This window comes from Podarcis melisellensis (assembly GCF_964234715.1).
Source record: "Podarcis melisellensis genome assembly, chromosome: 16".
Taxonomy (NCBI): domain Eukaryota; kingdom Metazoa; phylum Chordata; class Lepidosauria; order Squamata; family Lacertidae; genus Podarcis; species Podarcis melisellensis.
This window is the reverse complement of record NC_138533.1, coordinates 16,896,232-16,917,449: the sequence shown is the minus strand read 5'-3', so window position 1 is coordinate 16,917,449 and position 21,218 is coordinate 16,896,232. Positions and strand designations below refer to the sequence as shown.

Here is a 21,218-nt window from a genome sequence, read left to right as displayed (position 1 = left end):
CTTGGATCTGTGGCACACAGGGGAAAATCTGATCTCGCCATTCTACAACAGGAAGATGTAGCTACACCCTGGCACCATTACTATGAATACAAACACATGCCACGTTTCAGGTTGCTTGGCAGCCAGGCGTTTTAACTTATTGTTACCTTGTTTTCCTCCAGCTGCTGGCATCTAGTTTTCTGCTGCTTCTAAAGCTGTGCACACTTGATTCTCCCCCGTTTTATGGTCACAATAACCCTGTCCGGTAGAATTAGGCTGACTGCCCCTCAAGACCACCCAGTGAACTTCATGGCCAAGTGGGAATTTGAATCCAGATCCTAGCCCTCGAACCTCTGCCTCACACGGGCTCATGCATTGGCCCTTGTGGCCTGCAAGATGCTCAGGGTGGGGGCGCTGCCTGTCCTCATCCCTGTGCCTCTCCTCACCCCACTGGGGGTACTCTCCAGGTGTGCAGGAAGGGAAGGGTCCCCGTGTGACGTCACATGAGGGGGGCTGCGGGAGTGAGACCCCGCCCCTTTCTCCTGGAGGGAAGCCGGGATTGCCTCTTGTTTTTCGAGGGAGAGGACCAAAGCCAAGGGCAGCGAGGGCGTTCAGATGACGCCGGGTGGGCGGGGCATGGCGGAGACACGCCCTCCAGCCTCGTCGGTCAAGGGGACGCCACCCAATGCCCAGCCGTCTGCCTCAGGCCCCTCCCACTCTGCCTCAAGCCACGCCCCTTCTCCCTCCTTCCACCCGGCCGCAGACCCGACTCCCTTCAGTCAGAGCTAGGATGGCGCAGGCGTCGGCTGTCCCCTTTGTGTTGCTGCTCCTGCTGGGTGCCTCCACGGCGATGCCGGGGGGCGCCCGGGAGGTGGACGTGCGGAGCGGCCAGGCCCGTGAGGCGGCACGCTTCGCCTTGGTCGAGACTTTCCAGAGCGACACGGCGGGCTCCGGAGGTAGCGGTCGCCTTTGGACGCTGCGCTCAGCCCAGACGCAGGTGAGATGCAGAAAGGCTGGGCGCAGGTGCGGGGGGACCACCTTGGGGCTGGAAGAAATGAGGGGGAATCATGACTTGAGGGGCACGGGTGCTAGGAGGGAGGAACCTTGAGGCTGGAAGAATTGGATGGGGCTCATCACTGTGGAGGAGCATGAAGTATTTGGGGGCTGAAGCACGTCGGGGGACTTTGGGGCTGGAAGAAGTGGGGGGCTATGACTTAGGATGGGGGAGGATAAAGCATCTGGGGGGGTCAAAGACGCTATGAGGACCTCTTGCCCCGAGTAGCCTCCATCCAAGTTCATTGCGCTTATGTCCGTCCCCCATTCTCCAATGAGTTCAAAATGGTGACCTACATGGTTTTTCTGCATCTCATTTAATCCCCATAACAACCCTGTGAGGCAGGGTAGGCTGAGAGACAGTGACGGAGCTTAACTGTTACACCACTGCCAGTCTACCCCAGTATTGTGTGCTGTGGTTGGCAGCACTTCTCCAGGGTCTTGGCTATGGGGTCTCCCCCCCCCCCCCAACACCTCCTTGATCCTCTGAACTTGGGATTTAACCCTGGACCTTCTGCATGCAAAGTGTGTCTCTTTGTTTTGCCAAGAGACCCAGAAACCCCACCCCTTCCAGTCAAATTAATTTAATTTAGCGAACTAGTTAAGGCATTTGTACCTTGCCCCTCAGCCAAAAAGAATTCCAGAGCAGCTTACGTTCATTCAGTTAGAACAAGACTGACCCTGCCTTCAGGATTACAGTCTAAATGACAGGTTGTCGGTGCTTTTTTTCTGGGAGTACTCAAGCGTACGCAGTACCAGAACCTTTAATTTTCAAATGTTAAAAGTGTGGCACTTACTATAACAACGTCATGATGAGTACCAGCACCATTTTCCCTAAAAAAAATAAAGCACTGCACGTTGTCCAAGGAAAAGAATGTCCTTCACACAGTGCATAGTTAAAATATGGAACTCACTCCCACAAGAGGTGGTGTTGGGCACCAACTTGGAACGCTTTAAAAGAAGATTGGACAAATTCATGAAGAAGGGGTCTGTCAGTGGCTACTAGCCACAATGGCTATGCTCTGCCTCCACAGCTTCTGAATACCAGTTGCTGGAAACCACAGGAAGGGAGAGTGCTCTTGTGCTTACTGGTTTCCCTCGGGCATCTGGTTGACCCCTGTGAGAATAGGATACTGCACTTGACGGGCCCCCCCTTTGTTCTTGTGAAAAAGCAACTGGAAGGGATGGGAGATATCAGTTTTTAAAATTAAGTAGTAAGTTCCTGTAATGACCAGCTATCGTTACAGTTCAGGGCAAGAGGCTGAAGCGACCTGCTACCAGGTGACATTTGAGGGAGGGGAGGCCTGATGGCATCTGTAGAGAGTATTTTCTCTGTCAGCCCCCACCCCGAGCTCCACAGGCATCCGAAATGGCAAATGCAGGACTAGGAAGTACAGAGGACCCGGGGGTCTGCTGCTGAGGATGTTATTTTCCTTCTTCTTGCTCCCTTTGGGATCCTTATTGCTGTCCCAGGTGTCTTCTTGTTGACAATTAGAAGCACAATCCACTTAACTCTTAAAATAGTTACGGGTGGCTTCCATCAAGCTAGACTGCTTTAACTGGTATACTGGCAGAGGGGGGGCGGAGGAATCTGCCTCCATCTGATTAGCTGGAGTCCTGGATAATTGATGCTGACCTGCAAGTAAAAAACCTCTGGGCCGAGGCAGTCACTCCATGCTGGAGAACTAGGTCAGTGACTAAGAGTAAGGGCAATGGAATGCCCTTACAGCTGACAGCCAGCAAGAGAAACTCAGCCCCATGCATTCCTGCTCCTCCCTCAGAACCAGGTTGCATCTTTGATGGAATCTATTTATTAGAATCAAAAGGGTGTGTATGTATTTTATCAGTATTTGAAATGGTCTGCAGGCCTAACCATAATTCCCATGAGGAGGCAGCCTGCTCTGTTTAATTCTTCCCTGTACAACTGTGGTGCTGGCTCTCACAGAAGTGTTTTGGCCACAGTTGGCCTTGAGCCTCCAGTATTGTGCCTGGCTAGTTTTCCAAGTGTGTTTGTGAGACTTTATTTACTTCCTGGCTTTCGTGAGAGCCTTTTGCTCAGTGTTTGGGATTTTGAGACAGAATCACATAAGAAGAGCCCTTCTAGATCAGGCCAATGGCTTATCTAGTCCAGCATCCTGTTCTCACGGTAGCCAACCACCCTCTCATCTCCTATGGATTCCAGCAACTGGTATTCAGACACATACTGCCCCTGACCTCCATTGAAGCAGGGCAGAGTGATTGTGACTAGTTGCCATTGATAGCCTTCTCTTCCATGAATTTGTCTAATTATCTTTTACAGCCTCCTATAAAAGTGTTTAACTATGTGCTCTGTGAAAGACTCCTTCCCGTTATCTGTCCTGAAGCTTCCACATTCAGTTTGATTGGATGCCCATGACTTCTAACATGACAAGAGAGGGAGAAAAAACTTTCCTCTGTCTACTTTCTCCATGCCATGCATAATTTCATGGCCTTCTGTCACGTCTCGTCCTTTCTCTACGCTAAAAAGTCCCCAAACGCTGCAACCTTTGTTCATGGGGGAGTCATTTCATACCCTTTTCTGAATCTTTTCCAACTACAGTATTCTTTTTGAGGTGAGGTGACCACAGACTTGGCCAGCTGCAAGAGACAGAATAGTCGGGTCCCTTTCTCTGCCTGTCAGGAATTGTGGAATGCTGAAATGTTTCCCCGTGTCAGCAGTGTGCCTGGCAGTGGCTGTGTATCATTTTTCTTTCATGAAGTTCCTGTTCTATGCATGTATGGATTGAACTTGCAGTGTGAGCTTGTGAACCTCAAGTTTAAAGCCGGGTGGTGAACTTTAGAGTCCAGCCATAGTTATCTGCTGCCTCTTCCTTCCAAACAAATAAACAACCAGAAAACCATTGAGGCCACTCTAGGTCTTTTCCAGTTTCTTCCGAACTGGTTTTGGCTGCTTGCAGGCAGTGAACATCACCGGGCAATTTCCCAACTTTTCCCACTTGCCTGAGAGCTGTTCTTTCCTCATCTCCAGGTGGTGAATGGAATCAAGTACTACCTGGATGTGACTCTGCTGCAGAGCAGTCAGTGCAGAGGGAAGCAGGCTGTGGAGCAAGATGCTACTAGTTGCCTCACTCCAGAAGAGCCGGAGCAAATGGTAAGAATCAACATTGTCCTTTTGATTTCTGATTTAAAGGGGCAGGGGGAGTGTAGCTAGCACCTTCAATGTGCTGGAAGCCTGGAGTCTGGTTCCCAAGGTATCCTAGTTTTGCATGGCTCTACTGATTTCTGAGTTTTTAAAAAATCATTTGGTAGCATAATGCAAAACACATGGGGCTGCAACAGTTAGCACAGGCACTGGCACATAATATCTGTTCCGTATTTGTAGCAAACCAGGCTTTTAGTGTGGCAGCACCTGCACTTTGGAACTCCCTGCCAATTGATAATCAGGCTGGTGCCTTCACCAAACTCCCTTCAGCGCCTGGCTTAAAATATTTTCATTTAGACAAGCGTACGCAGATACCTTGAACATTGATGTGTGTTTTAATCTGTTTTTTAAAAAATTTATCCTGATTTTAATTTTTTGAATGTTTTTACTGGTAATTTTTATTGTATTCTTGTTTTCATTTCCCACTTTGAGATTTTTATTTGTATATCTTCCTTCACCCGAAGATCACAGGGCGGTTCGCAACAAAGAAATACAAAATGAAAACACAAAATATATAATAAAGCAAAAACAAAACAAAACAATAACCTTCCCTCCCACAGAAACATTTGAAAGGGTGGTAAAATGACCCCTGTTGGGTGTATCAGCTCTTGACTCTATTCCAACAGTGCTACAAGTCCCTGAGTATGACCTCTGTGTGCATTAGGAAACAGGATGGGCTGAGACTGAGGGGCACCTGAGGCTGACACTCTGCAGAATCTTTCCCTGGCCCCTCAGTTTCCCTATGGATATGCAGATGGCAATGAAGTGGGATTTCTAACTCTCCCATCTCCAAACAGACACCTCTTTGCTTGAAGAGGAGCAGACCTCCCACTGGGACCTGTGGCTGGTGCAAAGTAGTTTGTCCAAATATGGTCTCCTCCTTCCAGTGTGTTGGAGAAATGAGGGCAAGTTAGATGTCCAGGAGACGAATGGGGAAGTAGCAGGTCATCGCCCAGAAGCTTGGGAAGGTTACAGATTTGCTTTGGTCTGCATAAAGCAGCGTGTTAACAACAGGAAACATTGGTACTGTTGACTCAGACTTCTCATTATCAAGGCTGCAATCTCCATAAGCACATGCCAAATTCAGTTTGTCCCCCTGGGCCTCACATGTTTCTCTTGTGATCTGGCATCACTGAATCTCTTTGCATAAACTTCCCCTCAAATAAGGGCAGTTCGGTTTGGCTGGCCAGCCTGTCAGCTGACAGTGCCTCATGCAGCTCCAGGGGTTGGGTGCCGAGGAGGAAGATAGAGAGCATTGACATCATGTATACAGTTGCTGTATCCTAGCCTTACCTGGAGATTGAACCTGGGTCGTTCTGTATGCAAGGCAAATTCTCTACCTCTGAGCTACGTTAGATGGGCTTGATCCAGCAGGCAGGCTCTTCTGAGATGCTTATGGTGTGCTCAATCCCCCAAGCTGAAGACTGAAGTGGTTGCAACCCAGGCGCAACTAGCCCTCAGTGCAAGATATCTGACAAGTACACACACTGACCCTCTTGCTAGGACTTACAGTGATACCTCGGGTTACATACGCTTCAGGTTACACACTCCGCTAACCCAGAAATAGTGCTTCAGCTTAAGAACTTTGCTTCAGGATAAGAACAGAAATTGGGCTCCGGCGGCACAGCAGCAGCAGGAGGCCCCATTAGCTAAAGTGGTGCTTCAGGTTAAGAACAGTTTCAGATTAAGAACGGACCTCCGGAACGAATTAAGTACTTAACCCGAGGTACCACTGTATTTTCATGAGATCAGCCTCAATTAAGATGCAAAAGGTCCTCCCAGTGAAGTGGCTGGTAGGGACAAAGCATCTCTGGTGCATGGTGCAAGATGAACGCCCCAAGGCACCTTACTGTTTGGAGTCATAGATCATTAGGTCATAGAATCATGGGAAGGGGACCCTGTGGATCATCTAGTCCAACCCCCTGCAATGCAGGAATATGCAGCTGTCCCTTATGGGGATCGAACCTGCAACCTTTTGGGAGGAGGGCAGCCCTTACCTGCCAGAGGTCCGGACTTCATTTTGCCTCCTCTGATAGCCCAGTAGGCCCCATTTTCTCTCCTAGAGTTGATGGCAAACCAATATTTCTGATTTCCAGCCTTGCATCCATCTACTACACGCATCTTATCTGCGTGGCTTGTCCTGACTTTCTGTGCCTTGCTTGCCCTCCTAACCTTTTCTGTTCTTCCCTTCCAGTCATGTCACTTTGAGGTCTGGAGCCAGCCCTGGGCAAACAGGAAGAGGCTGGTGAAGCAAGAGTGTCGCCTGGCTGGTAAGTCAGGTCTGGGTAGTCTGTCTGAAGCGTTAAAAGCAGAAAATACAGTCAAGAAGGCTGGGCCCCAAACCTTTGCATACTGTTGACATAAACAGTAGCTCCCTGAGCCAAGCTTTTCCTTCAATGATATTGATTGTAAAAGCCAGCAGCAACCAGAACGGGTAAGATAACTCTTGTACCGGCCTACCTACTTCCACAGAATTCTTCTTCAGGTGGCAAATATCCTCCACACTGTAATGCTCCATCCAGGTTGGAATCCTATCAGTGCAAATGAGCAAATGCAACTAGCTTCCAAGTCATTTAGAATTCCTTCATCTGGGGCTGCCAACCATTCTTTGGCCCGTGGCGATTTACGACTGAGTGCTGCGGGCGCCATCGAGCCTGGTTGCTTCTCTCTGCGTCCTCTGGATCAACCCTCCTGTCAGAGTTCACACATATGGACTCTTTGCCTTTCCAAGGGATCTGGATAAAAGTTGACCCAATAATATTAATCTGAGGCTTGAAAAGCACATAGAGTTGGAAGAGGAAATGGGAAAGAGCGCCACTTTTCCAACTTCCTCCTCCTGTTCAAGGAGGGCCCCCCCTCCCCGTTTACACGGGGTTTACGTTCTGAGGTACTGCGTGTGTCAGTGAAATCGTGTATAATTGAAACCCATTGAAAAAGCCTGCAAGCACCCTGCTCTGCCCTTTTGGTGACATTTCAGTGACGTCTTTATGATGTTTCTGGGTCACTTCTGGGTTTGGCGCAACGCACACGTACACAGTTGCACACATATGGAACGTGCCTAAACGGGGGGTGGAGGTGCTGCCTGTAGGTACATTTAAAGGGAGTAAAAACCCTAACCCTAACCCTCACGGCCTCATGACCAAGTGGGTAGTGCAGGGAGGGGCTTTGTGGAAGCCAGGAGAAGGTTGCAAGGCACTATGATGTTGATACCAGGACTTACATCATTTGCGAGATGGGTGTCCGTGTGTGTAATTGATACATGGCCTCACCTTTTCTCCCCAGGCACAATGAATCATTCAAGGGCATGAATCATTAAGGTGTAGGCTGCTGGGTAAAAGATTTCCTTCTGCATATCTGGTTAAGCACATATTTCTGTGAGGAGGTGTAATGGGAAGGATTGGGGGTTTAGCTGATAGCCATTTAGAATGTAAGTGACTTTTGGAATACATTGGTACCTCTGGATACGAACGGGATCTGTTCCAGAGCCCCGTTCGCATCCAGAAGCAAACGTATCTAGCGATGGCACGTCTGTGCACACACGCGTCGCTTTTTGCGGCTTCTGTGCATGCGCATGACGTTATTTTGAGCATCTGCGCAAGCGGTGAAACCCGGAAGTAATGTGCTCCATTACCTCCGGGTTGCCGCAGAGCACAAATCGAATGCGCTCAACCCAAAGCGCATTCAACCCGAGATATGACTGTATCCACGTAGTCTGGTGACGGAGTATGGAATAGTAAATAAACACACACACACACCCCTTGTTCTTGCAGAGCCATCAGAGGTAGTCCACGCAGCAAAACTGGGGGAGTGGGAAGTGTTCCGTCCGAAGGCACCTGCCAAGGAAGTCGAGGAGTTAGCCCCGGAAGAGAGGTTTCTGCAGGTGAGTGTCATTCGTCTGTCTTTTGGAGCTGGGGTGTAAACTCTCTTAGCAGGGCAAAGCAGGGCTGTGTTCCTGCTGATTCAATTGTCTCTTTCTCTTCTTTCCCTTTATACCAAAAGTATGTACAGTCTGTACCTTGGATCCCAAACGCCTTGGTACTCTGACGTTTTGGCTCCCAATTGCCGCAAACCTGGAAGTGAGTTGTTCCGGTTTGCGAACTTTCTTTGGAACCCGAATGTCCGACATGGCTTCCAATTGGCTGCAGGAGCTTCCTGCAGCCAACTGGAAGCCGTGCTTTGGTTTCTGAACATTTTGATAGTCGCGACGGACTTCTGGAACGGATTCCGTTCGACTTCCGAGGTATGCATGTATACATTTGAGACAGGCACAATCTTCCAATTTTGGTCAAAAGTGCACAGCATTCCTGTTTGCATGTTCCTGATTGTGGCATTAGGTAAACTGGATGGCTGATTCATCTTGGGTACTTTGATATCATCTGCCTAAGATAACCTTGCTTCTGATACATCGATTTTAAAAAAGTAATTGGCTAGCGTAATGAAAGGTCAGAGGTCAAAGAATGATGGACAGGTTTTTTGGCAGGCTGGCATTTATTCATTGATTTCATAAAATACTAGGAATCTGGTAGATCAGTTCCAACTATATATAAAATAGTTGGGTCTTTTAAAGAGTAAGACAGGATTCATTGTAGAAGGGTTAGATTAATTAAGAAAAATGAAACGTGCATCTAATTAATGGAGTCCTTTGTTTAGATTATAGGTTATAAGAGACAATGAATGCTGTAAAGGAAAATAATAATACAATTGAAGATCAAATATTATGTTTAATAGGTTCTTAATACTACTCGTAAAATATATTGTGTTAAAGAAATGTAATATTATGCTGGAAATACTGTTCATAGGAGGGAAGGGGGCTAATTTATATTTATGCCCTAGTCAACATTATTTCTGCAAAACAGTTTGGAAAATAAAATAAAATTGCAATCTGCAGTTGAAGGCAGAAACTGTGATTCAGTTCCTTGTGTACCAGTTTATCAGTTCTGGATTCTTCCATCCCCAGAATGCCTCCAACCACCTGGTGCCCCTCTTCAAGGAGTTCTTGACAACTTATGAGAAGAGCTACAAGGACAAGCAAGGTGAATGTTGGGCGAAGGAAATTGTCAAAGCAACAGCATGCCTGGGCTGCCCTGCCTGGTGTGGTGGTTGGTCTAGGACCTGACAGAGCCCAGAGTTCGAATCCCCACTCAGCCATGAAGCTCGTGGGATAACCTTGGGCCAGGTGCAGTTTCTCAAGTCTGATGTACCTTGCAGAGTAATTGTGGGGATAAAATAAGGCTGGAGAACTGTGTACGCAACCTTGACCTTCTTGGAAGGAAAGCGGGATATAAAATTCAAGAAATAAATATAAGCTGCAAAGGTCAGGCTAGCTTCTCAGCAGAGTTCCTCTGATGTTCAGATTTTGCAGCAGGCATGGCTGTCCTTGCTTGGGCTGTTGGGAGTTGGGAAGGCAGGCATTGGGAAGGTCACAGGCTCCCCGCTTCCCTTGTCTGTCTTCCAGCTTCTCCTGATCCACTTTGGCATCCCTCCGCTCCTCGGAGCCCACCAGCCCACGTACACACTGCTGGCAGTAGCATTCTGCATGTGAAGCATCTTTAAAGAACTGTAGGCATAACTGCTGATGGATAAGAACCAATAAGAATCAATACTCATGCTCAGTCCTTGTTTCCCTGGCCTCCTGCTCTTTTAGAGACCGAGAGGCGTTTCAGGATCTTTGCAGAGAATCTGGAGAAGGCCCGGCTAATTCAGGAACTGGATCAGGGCACGGCAGAATACGGTGTCACCAAATTCAGTGATCTGACAGGTAGGTGAGGACGGGGCAGGGACTCTGCTGCTAGCTTCCCCTCTGCATCGCAGAGCTATAGCATACCTGTGTCTGGTAGACCCGCCTTGGCCAGCCAGGTGCCCTCCAGATGTTGCAGGACTAAAACGCCCATCAGGAGGGCACCAGGCTGAACAGGCTGCAGTAAACAAATGGCATTCTCTACAAAACTGCTGCCACTTAGTCCTAACAGTGCCACCACCAAACCCTCTCTGAAAAGGCTCCAGCTAACAGGTTAGAGTCTTGTCTTCTTTATCCTGCAATGTGGTAAGTGTTACATATCCCAGCTTCCTTGGAAAGTACAGGTGTCTCAAACCAGATATTTTATTTTTACATTCAGTTACTCGCATTAAGGAACTGGGATAATACATTATCCAGATGTGTATATTAAAAGGTTTCTTTTTTCAATGAAAGAGAGAGAGAGAATAAAACAAAGTGCATAAAAGTAGCATAAAATAAAGCAAAAATGGGTATCTAATGTTTTTAAAATTACAGCACAAGTTCCGAAGAGGAAAGATACAGATATGTATTTGTGGCAGATAGAACTCAAGAACTTCAATCAGCCAGGAAGGCTAGAGTGTCATATTTTATGAAATCTGGTGCTTTCGTCTTTTCATCGCACAATGTATCTTTCTCCTTTGTTTCAGAGGAAGAGTTCCGCTCCACGTACTTGAACCCACTGCTTTCCCAGCTGCCTGGTCGGCCAATGAAACCAGCCACCATCCCTAAAGATCCACCCCCTGATGCATGGGACTGGCGGGACCACGGGGCTGTCACGGGTGTCAAGAACCAGGTTGGTTTTCCTCCGCCCCACTATGGAAGCAGCTGCTTCCTCAAGGGGACCAGGTTGGGCTTAAAGTTTCCAAAGGGGATAAAAGTTCCACTGTTTCCCTGTGTGGGTTTGTTGCATGAGGTTGGTGAGGAGGTGGAAGAAGGTAGTGATCCACCCTAGGTTCTGGGCCTGAGCTTTATTTTGTTTTGTTCTCTGTAGGAATTTATATCCCAGCTTTGTATCAAATTGGGATGCAAGGCAGCTTACAATATGTAAAAAACGTCCTCATAAAATGAAAAGTAACTAATTGAAAGCAGTAGTTAAAATACATTGAAACACATTTAGAACCAGCAGCTGAAGTAGTTTGCCCCGGCAACAGCATCTGCATTGTCTGCACCTTAGTTTAGTCTTAAGTCTGCCAGCAGAAAGATAAACAAGAGGGAGCCAGTTTAACCTCTCCTGGGAGAGGATTCCACAATCTGGGAGCAGCCGCAGCAAAGGTTCTCTCTTGTGTCACCACCAACTATGCTTTTGATGTTAATGTGTCCAAGAGAAGGTGTTCACCTGAGGATCTTGGCTCCCAGAAAGGTTTATATAGGGAGTTATGGTCTTTCAGGTAACCTGGTCCCAAGCCATATAAGGCTTTATAGGTCAGAACCAGCGCTTGGAATTGTGCCAGTGGACCAGCAGCCAGTGAAGTTGTTTAACAGATGTAAGATGCTTTCTTCTAGGCTTCTTCTGTATTTTCTCCTTTTTCATCTCATGGCCAGTTCGTACTATCTGGAGTAACTCTTTCCTTTTCTCAATGGCTGCAGGGTTACTGTGGCTCCTGCTGGGCCTTCTCTGTGACAGGCAACGTGGAAGGGCAGTGGTTCCTCCACAATGGCACTTTGGTTTCCCTCTCTGAGCAAGGTAGGGAGCTCTTTGAGGAGGCCTGGCCTCTCGTGTTTGGATCTGGGAGCTTTCTGGGCAGCAGAGCTAAAAGAAAACAAAAAAACTGCCAGTGAAGTCATTGGTTGTGCCTTGTTTACATGGCCGCGTTGACTCAAATGTTTTACAGGTAAAGGATGCCTATATTCTCAAAGCAGATTTTCTTTATTTTTTGCTTTCATTACCTTGTTATAACCCATCCTGAGTTCACATATGGCAAAGAGCGAGATGCAGCTGCTTTGAGTTTTTTCTTCAATCAAGTGGCATATGAATTTTATGAAAGAAATGTCATAAAGAAATAAATTGGGAAGTTGACTTCAGGAGCAAGACTGTACGTGTCTATGGGTGCTCACCCTCCAGTTTCCAGCTTACCTAATTTCTGCTCCCTCCACAGAGCTGCTGGACTGTGACTCCGTAGACAAAGCCTGCGGAGGAGGACTTCCATCCACGGCCTACGAGGCCATCGAAGGGCTGGGTGAGTCAGCAAAATATTTTTGCTACAGTGCGGCACTTGGTCTGCAGCTTGTTCCTCTGCATGTGCCTTGACATCGAGAGAATAAGATGTTTTGAGTGTTCAGAGACTTGTTTTCACAACAGTCTCTGAACTGGAGAAACTGGGTGCCTGGGGCACGGTGGTGCTGGAAATGCTGGTTTGTTCCCAAGGCTAAAACCTAACCGAGTTTTGTCTAGTTTGCGTCTAGAGCATCTATTCCCTCTTTCTTGGGGCAAACCCTGAATTTTTCAAAAGTGCACAAGCTGCCTTTATGTCAGTTCCCCAATGGCTGTGAAGCAACCACCACAGTGAGGCTGAAAAATGCTCTGTTTGTTCAGCCGTTTGTTGACAATGCAAAGTCCCTCTTCAGAACTGCTGGGTTCCGGCTGCTGTTGATTTCTCACGTAGGGGTTGTTGTTCCTTGCTGCTTTTATTGTTGGAAGCTGCCTCTAGAAGTATTATTAAGGTAGAGGGACCCCTGACAATTAGGTCCAGTTGTGACCAACTCTGGTGTTGCGGTGCTCATCTCGCTTTATTGGCCAAGGGAGCTGGTATACAGCTTCCGGGTCATGTGGCCAGCATGACTAAGCCGCTTCTCGCGAACCAGAGCAGCACACGGAAACGCCGTTTACCTTCCCGCCGGAGCGGTACCTATTTATCTACTTGCACTTTGACGTGCTTTCAAACTCCTAGGTTGGCAGGAGCTGGGACCGAGCAATGGGAGCTCACCCCGTCGCGGGGATTCGAACCGCCGACCTTCTGATCAGCAAGTCCTAGGCTCTGTGGTTTAACCCACAGCGCCACCAGCATCCCACAAAAGTATTATTAGGGCATAATAAATGTGGGGGTTTTTTTAAAAGCCACTCTTAGATCCTTATTCTGCACAGCAAGAGCCCCGCCTGTACACGGTTTTCCTTGCCAGGTCATCACCTTCCTAGGCCTTCCTGATTCTCCTCTTCTTCCCCAGGCGGCCTGGAGACAGAGCGCGATTACAGTTACGAGGGGTTCGAGCAGAAGTGTGGCTTCTCCAAGGATAAGGTGGCCGTTTACATCAATAGCTCCGTATCAATATCCCGGGATGAGACAGGTATGTGTCCTGAGACCATGGCTTGGGGTGCCAGTTAGTGAATCAAACTGTGGGCTTCTTAATACCTAGAGAGATCTGGAACACTCTGCTGTGGAATGAGGAAGGCCACTTGCTACAGCCTAGAGCAAGGGTTGGGCAAACTTTTCCCAGCCCCAGGGCTGCCTTCCCTCTTGGCCAAACTTCCAGAGGCTACATGCCAGTGGTATGTGGGGCCAGAGCAGGCATAGGCAAACTCAGCCCTCCAGATGTTTTGGGACTACAGCTCCCATCATCCCTAGCTAACAGGACCAGTGGTCAGGGATGGTGGGAATTGTAGTCTCAAAACATCTGGACAGGGCAACAGATGCGACGGAAGTCAGCCATGTAAGAATTGGTGTAGACATATATATCTGTTTATGAAAATATTTATATGCTGCAAATCATAACAAAATAAAAGCAGTGTACAATAATTATATAATATAAAAACACATTTAAGATCAGAGACCATCATCTAAGTGTTATGGATAGATGGCTTCTTAATTGCTGGCATAAGCTTGACGACATAGAGAAGTTCTCAGAGGATGTTTAAAAGGAGCTGGGTGCTGAATCTCTGTTAGCAGAGTGTTCCACAGGACTAGGCCAATAAGACCAAAGACTCTCTTTCACGTTGATGTCAAATGACCTTTGCCAACTCAAGGGATGACCAATGAGGTTCTTCCAGGTGATCTTGGTAACTGAGCCAGGATATAAAGGTTCAGGCCATCTCTAAGGTACCTTGGATCTAAGTTGTTCAGGGCTCTGTAAAATCAATACAAGGACCTGGCTTGGTAGTAGATGGGCAACCAGTGCAGAGGTTATTTACTCCCTCTTCATCCATACAAGCAATATGGTCCAATAACACATTCTGGCTAAGAGAAAACACAGGGCAGGTTCATAGACACTTGTGCCTGTGGGATGGATTTAGAGGTCTGGATGACTGCATAGGTCCCTGAGGTACCCCAGGCCTGCCCTGGATGTTCTCTGAACTTGATAGGTGCCTTCTTGCTGCTTTTATGGCTAAGAAACATTCAAGACCACACACTTGATACTTAACAGCTTCTCTGCTGAGCCGTCCTGCTACGATCTCTTGTCCTGCCTGCTGCCACCATGCATGGGTGTAGGAAGTGCAAGTGAGGCCAGGGAGAGAGCAGCGTATCAGTATCTCAAATGCATGGCGATCCACATGTGTAAAATGCTTTCGTTTTCTGGGGCAGGGCCTGCAGCGCAGCTCCCATAAGCTCCCTCTCCTTCTCTTATATCTCTCTGTATCATATAATGGCCTTGCATATTAACCGGTCACCCTCTTTGTTGCAGAGATCGCTGCCTGGCTGGCTAAGAACGGCCCTATTTCCATTGCTCTGAACGCCTTTGCTATGCAGGTGAGGGAGCCCCTGGAGGGCCATGCTGCTTTTCTGATGCTGTAAGGAACAGAAGTTGCACATTTGGTCAAAAAACATTCCCCCCCACATCATTTGTTGAGCGGGTGGGGAGCAAAATGAAACCCTCCCCAAAAAATCACAGTCCTTTATGATGTGGCCATAGGTTTTCCATTTCCCCTTGCTTTTTAAAACTTAAAAAAAGAAGAAAAGAAATCCTGGGATGCCGTTGGAGCTCTGCCACCTCCTGCCCTAGGACTCAGAGCCATCTCTGATTCAGGACAGGCAAAACAAAGCCCTTCTCCACACAGAAATAGAACTGTCGAATTTGCAAGCACTAAATGCAGCAATGGCCACTAATGTGACCAGCTTCCAAAGCAGGTTAGACAAACTCAAGGAGAATAAGCCTGGCGACGGCTGCTAGCCATGATGGTTATTTTCTGCCTTGGGAAGCAGCATGCACCTGAACACCAGTTGAATCGCAGGTGGAGAAGAGAGTATTGCTGTTGTCCTTGCAAGCTTTCTGGTTGGTCACTGAGGCAGACTGCTGGGCCTCTGGTCTGATCCAACAGCTAGCCCTGCTTGCATTTCTTTTACACGGCTTACTCTGCTTCCAAATTCAGATTGGCCTAGTTCAGTTTTTCTTGCTGATTGAGAGAGGGAGGGCTGAGTCATGCAGAACACGAGGGAACAGATCTGTTCAGAGGGGCAAGGACTCCTTGCAGCTAGGACACATTTGACTTTCTTAGTAGCTTCACACACAGACCTTCAAGCCCTCCCAAATTGCCTGAAGGCCCAAACATTGCACAGGGTGCAATGTATATGTATTAAGTTGCTTGGAGTCCAGGATTGTCTTTGAGCCCTTTTCCCCTTCTTCCCCTGTCCAGTTCTACAGGAGAGGAGTTTCCCACCCCTTCTTCCTGCTCTGCAACCCCTGGATGATTGACCACGCAGTCCTCTTGGTGGGCTACGGCACACGTAAGTCGCTACTTTTACTTGGGGGGGGGAACGCTCCCAAAACATGAAGGTGGGGAGATTCACTCTAGAATCTCCATTCCTCCACCCTGCAGTTTAGCATTCAGAAGCAGTCTCCATCTGTGTTCAAGCCAAGCTTGCTTTACTTTGTTCTTTCTAATTTATTTGCGTGACCTATCTAAAACATTTTTTGTGCCACCCTACCTCCTTTCTAAAATGCTCACACAAAGAGTTTAGAAAAAAAGCAGATGGAACTTTAAATTACCCTAAAGCTCGCTCAGTTAAAACCTACTCGCCTCTGGGCAAAATATATTAGAGCAGTTTTACTAGCACTGGCATCTGATGTTTGTCTGATCTAAGTCCCTAGTTCTCATGATTCCCCGGGTTTCGCTTCAGACTCCCCAGTTGTAACAGGTGTGACTAATAGAGGCTGAAGGAGAACTACAAGGGGGGAGTTTTGCTTGTGATGGATGTTCAGAGGTAGGCAGGGAGCGGTGGGTGGGTGGAGGAAGCAGGAAGGGTCAAGAATGATTTCCTTCCTGCTTGCAAAAAGCTGCTAGCTTGCACCCAAGGAGGATGCAGAGATCAGATCCGTCTTAAGCCACTTCAAGAGATCGATGGGTTGAGGAATTAAATTACAGGATATTAAGATTATGATTAATATAAAAACAAAGCTGGGAAGGATTTGCTGAAATATTTAATTGAACTGGAATACAAAAATGGGAGCTGTGAGGAGGTCAAGGAAGTAAGTGGTTGAAAGCAAGTAAAGGGTTTTTATGTACTGTTCTCTTTTTTATGTATTGTTTTTATATTGTTTTTTATTGTATTGTTTGTTTTTTATTTATATTTTTTCTTTCTCTGTTTTTTCTTGTTTTTTCTGTAACCTTTTTTTAAAAAATAAAAATTTATTTTTTTTAAAAAAAGAGATCGATGGGTTGAGATGGGGGGAACTCTCTTGAGGGATAGATGGAGGATTTTATAAAATTTATATGCTGCTTTGAAAAACAAACAAACTGCTTGCTCTACCCCTGACGACTCTCTTCTGTTTCCACCTGTATGGACACACAGGGGGCCGTACTCCATTCTGGGCGATCAAGAACAGTTGGGGAGAGAACTGGGGAGAGAAGGTAAGCATTCTTCCAAACTCAGCTGGGCGACCTTTCCCCCGCTCTTGGCAATCTCTGTTCACATCGTAAGGAAGGGGCTGATACACTGAAAGCTCAAGAGTCAGGCTTGTGTAACTGCCTGCTGCCAACCCCCTAACCTAGTGTCTCTTTGCTTGACAATGCTATTGAGGCAAGGAGGAGCCGGTGCCGGGGTATGGCTGACGACTTCTTATGTTGTGCTGGCCAATGACATGCTCATGTGCAGGCAGAAGGTGGAGATATTATATATAAATGTCAGGGAACTGCCATCGGAGCCAGGAGTGGAGGTAAGGCTCCCCAGCGATGCCGGAGAAGGGCCCAGCAGGGAGAGAGGGAACTCATCCACTGGGGAAAGAAATCAGCGTGACACCAGGAAGAAAGGGGAGCAGGAGAGGGCTTCGGAGAGATGGCTCCAGGACTCTTCCACAGAGACCAGCGGGGAGAGCACGGGTCCTTCGCTGGCCACGCCCACCCTGCGCAGAAAACTTCCGCGCAGGGAGGCTAGGCGGAGACTCGGCGTCAAAGAACTTTTATGCTGGAAGAAGTTCAAGAAACGCCCACTGACGGATTCTGCCAGTGACTGACACAGCCACGGAGTAAGTGCTGTGCAGCCAGGGAAAGGTTTAACCAAGAGTAGCGGCAACTTACGCACGAGCAACCCCAATTCCCATTACAATATATATATATATATGTATATGTATATGTATAAGTCACAAAATGTAAGCTCCGTACGATCACATTTTATGTGGAGGTTCAAGTCCAAGGGTTCTGCATATACATGAAAATTGAAGTAAGGCAGATGGGGAGAGAAAATCCCCAGAATCCCCAGCAAGCCAGGCAGAGAGCTTAGAAGCTCTTTGCGCCCCAGATAACTGCAAGTGGACCCAGTGCAAAAAGAGCTCTTCAGCTCTCCATCTTGCTTGGGACTCGACTTGCACAAATTCAGCCAGCTTGCCTTCAATGACATATGGTTGAAACTCAAATGCGTGTAAGATGTGATCATACTGTGGAACTGCTTGATTGTAAAAAAATCTCAAAACAGGTTACAGCAAGGATATACAGTGGTACCTTGTGGTACGTACTTAATCCGTTCCAGAGGTCCGTTTGTAACAGGAAAACTCTTGTAACATGAGGTGCGCTTTTTCTAATGGCACCTGCCGCCGCGCCGCGACTTCTGCTCGCATCCCGGGGCAAAGGTCAAAACAAGGGGCATCTACTTCCGGGTTAGCGGAACGCGTAACCCGCAGCATTTGTACGGGGGATGATACATAACACGAGGTACCACTGTAAAACCATCAATGAAAACTGTCAAAACCAGCTTTTAAAAACTTTACTACAAACAATTAAAAACACATGTAAACATTCTACGTATTTGGCTAGGTTTCCGTAAACAAAAAAAGTTTTTCGCAGGCACCTGGTGTCAATGGGCAGGGAGTTCCAAAGTGTAGGAGCTGTCACAATAAAAGGTCTATTTCTTACGAATGTGCAACAGGTATTATGTGGCATCTGTAACAATATCAGTTTCACAGATATAAGTGGGCATATATATGGGGTGAGGTGATCTCACAGGTAAACTGGTCCCAAGTTGCTAAGGGTTTGGTATGCTGATAGTAACACCTTGCACCTGGCCTGGGTAGCAAATGGGCAACTAGTGCAGATTTCTGACCAGATGGGTTATATGGGGTCCTGTCAGCAATTGTGCTGCAGCATTCTACACTAACTGCAGCTTCCCGATCAAGCGCAAGGGGTGCCCCATGAAGAGTGTGTTGCAGTAATCCAGTCTTGTAGTAACCAATACTGTGGCTAGGCTTTCCTGGTCAAGGAAGATCTGTGCTGCTTACTGACAATTGTCCCGTGTCTCTTTTCAGGGCTACTACTACCTATACCGTGGCAACCACGCTTGTGGCATGAACTCAATGTGCAGTTCTGCAGTGATAGAGTAAGCCTCTCAGGCCCCTTGGCTGCCTCCGGTCCAAATCATCAACTTGCTGGCTTTCCATCAGGCACCAAGATGAAGATCGGAGCACCTTCCCTGTACATTATTCTGACCCTGTTTACCTATTTCCCTTTCCAAATAGCCCTGGTTAGGCCTAGTGCATAACAGAGAAGATCTGGCCCCTGCTCCTGCCTGCTGCTATGAATGGTAGAGACTGGAGGTAGCATGTCCTAGGATAGGGCCTTAACCTTGCTGAGATCCTTCAACCAGGCCAGGATTGGTGCTGGTGTGTGTTTAAAGGGTGCTCCCCTTTCCAGTAGGAGCAGATTCCTTCCCCCAACTCTCAGTGAAGGAGTACTTGGTGCCTGGGCAGATGCACAGAGGATGGTGAAGGGGACTTGCTCCTCTGAAATGGTTAGGTCATCAGCTGCTCCTCGCTGTGAGCCTCCTCTTTTACCTTGGTCAATCCTGAGCTGCTTTTTGGAAGGCAGACTGGGAATTGGGGCCGGGGAGGAAGGGGCAGCGCTCTAACTACCAGCTCCCATCCCAACTCCCTCTGCAAAAAGCAGGTCTCATAACTGTTTTTTAACCATAGGCCTCTTAAGTTTGGGCCACAGCTCAGTAGAAGAGCACCCACTCTGCACGAAGAAGGTCCCAAACAGTTATAGAATCTCTTACAGTCCTGGAATTGTAGAGTTGGAAGGGGGACCCAAAGAGTCATCTAGTCCAACCCTCCGATCCTCAGGAGGCAGGGCCAGGGAAGGCCCCCCTCAAGTTGAAGAGCTGCTGTGCTAGATGGACAGCAGACAGCCTGACTTGGTCTAAGGCCAGCTTCCTGCCTCCATACAACTTGGGGAACCAGCTTGCATTTAAGATGAGATGTTCCAAGGAACGTCACAACTCACTCAAGCCCCCTTAAATAAGTGCAGGTGAATTTTTCCTTCCTTGTGGAGACGAGGGGAGCACATTTAACACCCTTATTTCCCAGTTAGTCAGGGGCTTCTTTCTTTTGCACACTCCAAGTCTTCCCGCTCCCCTTAGGGATTGTAGCACTGATAAATCCCCCCCCAAAAAATGGGGTACCCTTGTTTCCGTTAGCTCAAGTCTTCCTCTGCTTCTGGAAGACTTGACATGGTGGAGCCGCATCCTTGCAGGACAGTCTTGCCTGTGGCTGGGCAGCTCCGCCAGCCTGTAGGAAAAGTAACCATTCCAGTATTGGTCAGCTTTTGCACTTAGATGCCATGAAATCTTTCTCCCTGTACCCACTACAAAAAAAGAGGTCAAACCCAGCCCACATTTTTTTTTAGATTTAGCTGCTCTGTATTAATGTTTGCTGCTAGAATGGAAATATTGGTGGAAGGTTTGAAGGCAATGCTGAGAGATGATCCCTAGCTTGGTCAGTCCTAAGCACCACCCAAACCTTCTCCTCCAGGGAATCCTACTTGAGCACCCCCCCCCCCCATTGCACTCAGGGCTTTTGGGGAGTAGAAGGCATAACTAGCACTTGCAAAATGGCTGCTAAAGAAAGTGTTTTTCCTTTGATTGCTGCTCTGAACACCCCACCCCCACCCTGAAAAAGCTGTTTCCCCTTCGGGGACTCTAATCTCAGCCAGAATGGCCTGAAAGTGGCTGCAAAAAAGTGTTTCTGGAAGACGCAGCTGCTCAGGTGGCTGTGCCTTCTGTTACTTTAAAGATGCAGCCTTTGGTGTTTCTGTAATTTCCACACTAATAAATACTGATGGACTCTGAACTAAAGTGTCTGTGTGTTTCAGGGGTGAGGGCAGCGTGGCGCCTGGAGTCTTGAGGGAGGGAGACTAGGTTTACCTCCTGCTAAGTACTCCTGAGTAGGTCTTGCCAGCATCCTTCCAAGGCGGATGAGAGACAAAGGGGGTGAGACGTCATCAGAACAGGCTTATCTCAGAGGCAGTGCTTTTTTTTTTTCTTTAAAAAATGTTTAGGGGTACTCTCATTTTCCCACTCATATTGAAATACTGCCTCTCAATGCGGCCAAACTTAGATTCACAGAATGTTTAGGGGGATATGCGTACCCTCAGAAAAAAATACTGCTCAGAGGTGACACAAGGCGAAATGGTAAGTGCTGCCCCACCACTGCACTGCTTGCCTCTGCCACGGGTGGAGAAGTGGTGCCAGCATTGACACTGACGTCCAACAAGATTTCGCTGTAAATTTGCACAAATGCCAGGGGCGGGAAGGTTGTGCATGGGGGGGGCTGCCTCAGGGGCTTCTGCCACCAGAGGCAGCTGCTTCACCCTGCCTCAAGTGGGCCAGGTCTGCATTCCACTGTTGAACAGCTCTTACCATCAGAAAGTTCTTCCTTGCCATTTGAAGTGATTGGTTTCGGTCCTGCCCTCTGGAGCAGCAGAAAACAAAGCTTGCTCCATCTTCAGATATTTGAATCCATCCTCCTGAATACTGATCACTGCCGTCATGGGTGACACTAACAGTCTACAGAGGGCTTGGGAAGATGGGCTGGCTT

The 21,218-nt window shown here is 47.8% G+C and overlaps 1 protein-coding gene across 1 annotated transcript; it reads left to right on the top strand.

The window, feature by feature from the left end:
- Positions 1-734: 734 nt before the first annotated feature.
- On the top strand, positions 735-20,476 carry CTSF (cathepsin F). Its single transcript, XM_081892422.1, has 14 exons — positions 735-976; positions 4,040-4,162; positions 6,408-6,483; positions 7,984-8,093; positions 9,171-9,246; positions 9,858-9,971; positions 10,637-10,782; positions 11,577-11,673; positions 12,086-12,166; positions 13,152-13,271; positions 14,604-14,668; positions 15,553-15,643; positions 16,709-16,767; positions 18,654-20,476. The coding sequence occupies exons 1-14, from the start codon at positions 770-772 to the stop codon at positions 18,726-18,728; spliced, it is 1,440 nt and encodes a 479-aa protein (XP_081748548.1). The 5' UTR covers positions 735-769; the 3' UTR covers positions 18,729-20,476.
- The last annotated feature ends 742 nt before the right edge of the window (positions 20,477-21,218 follow it).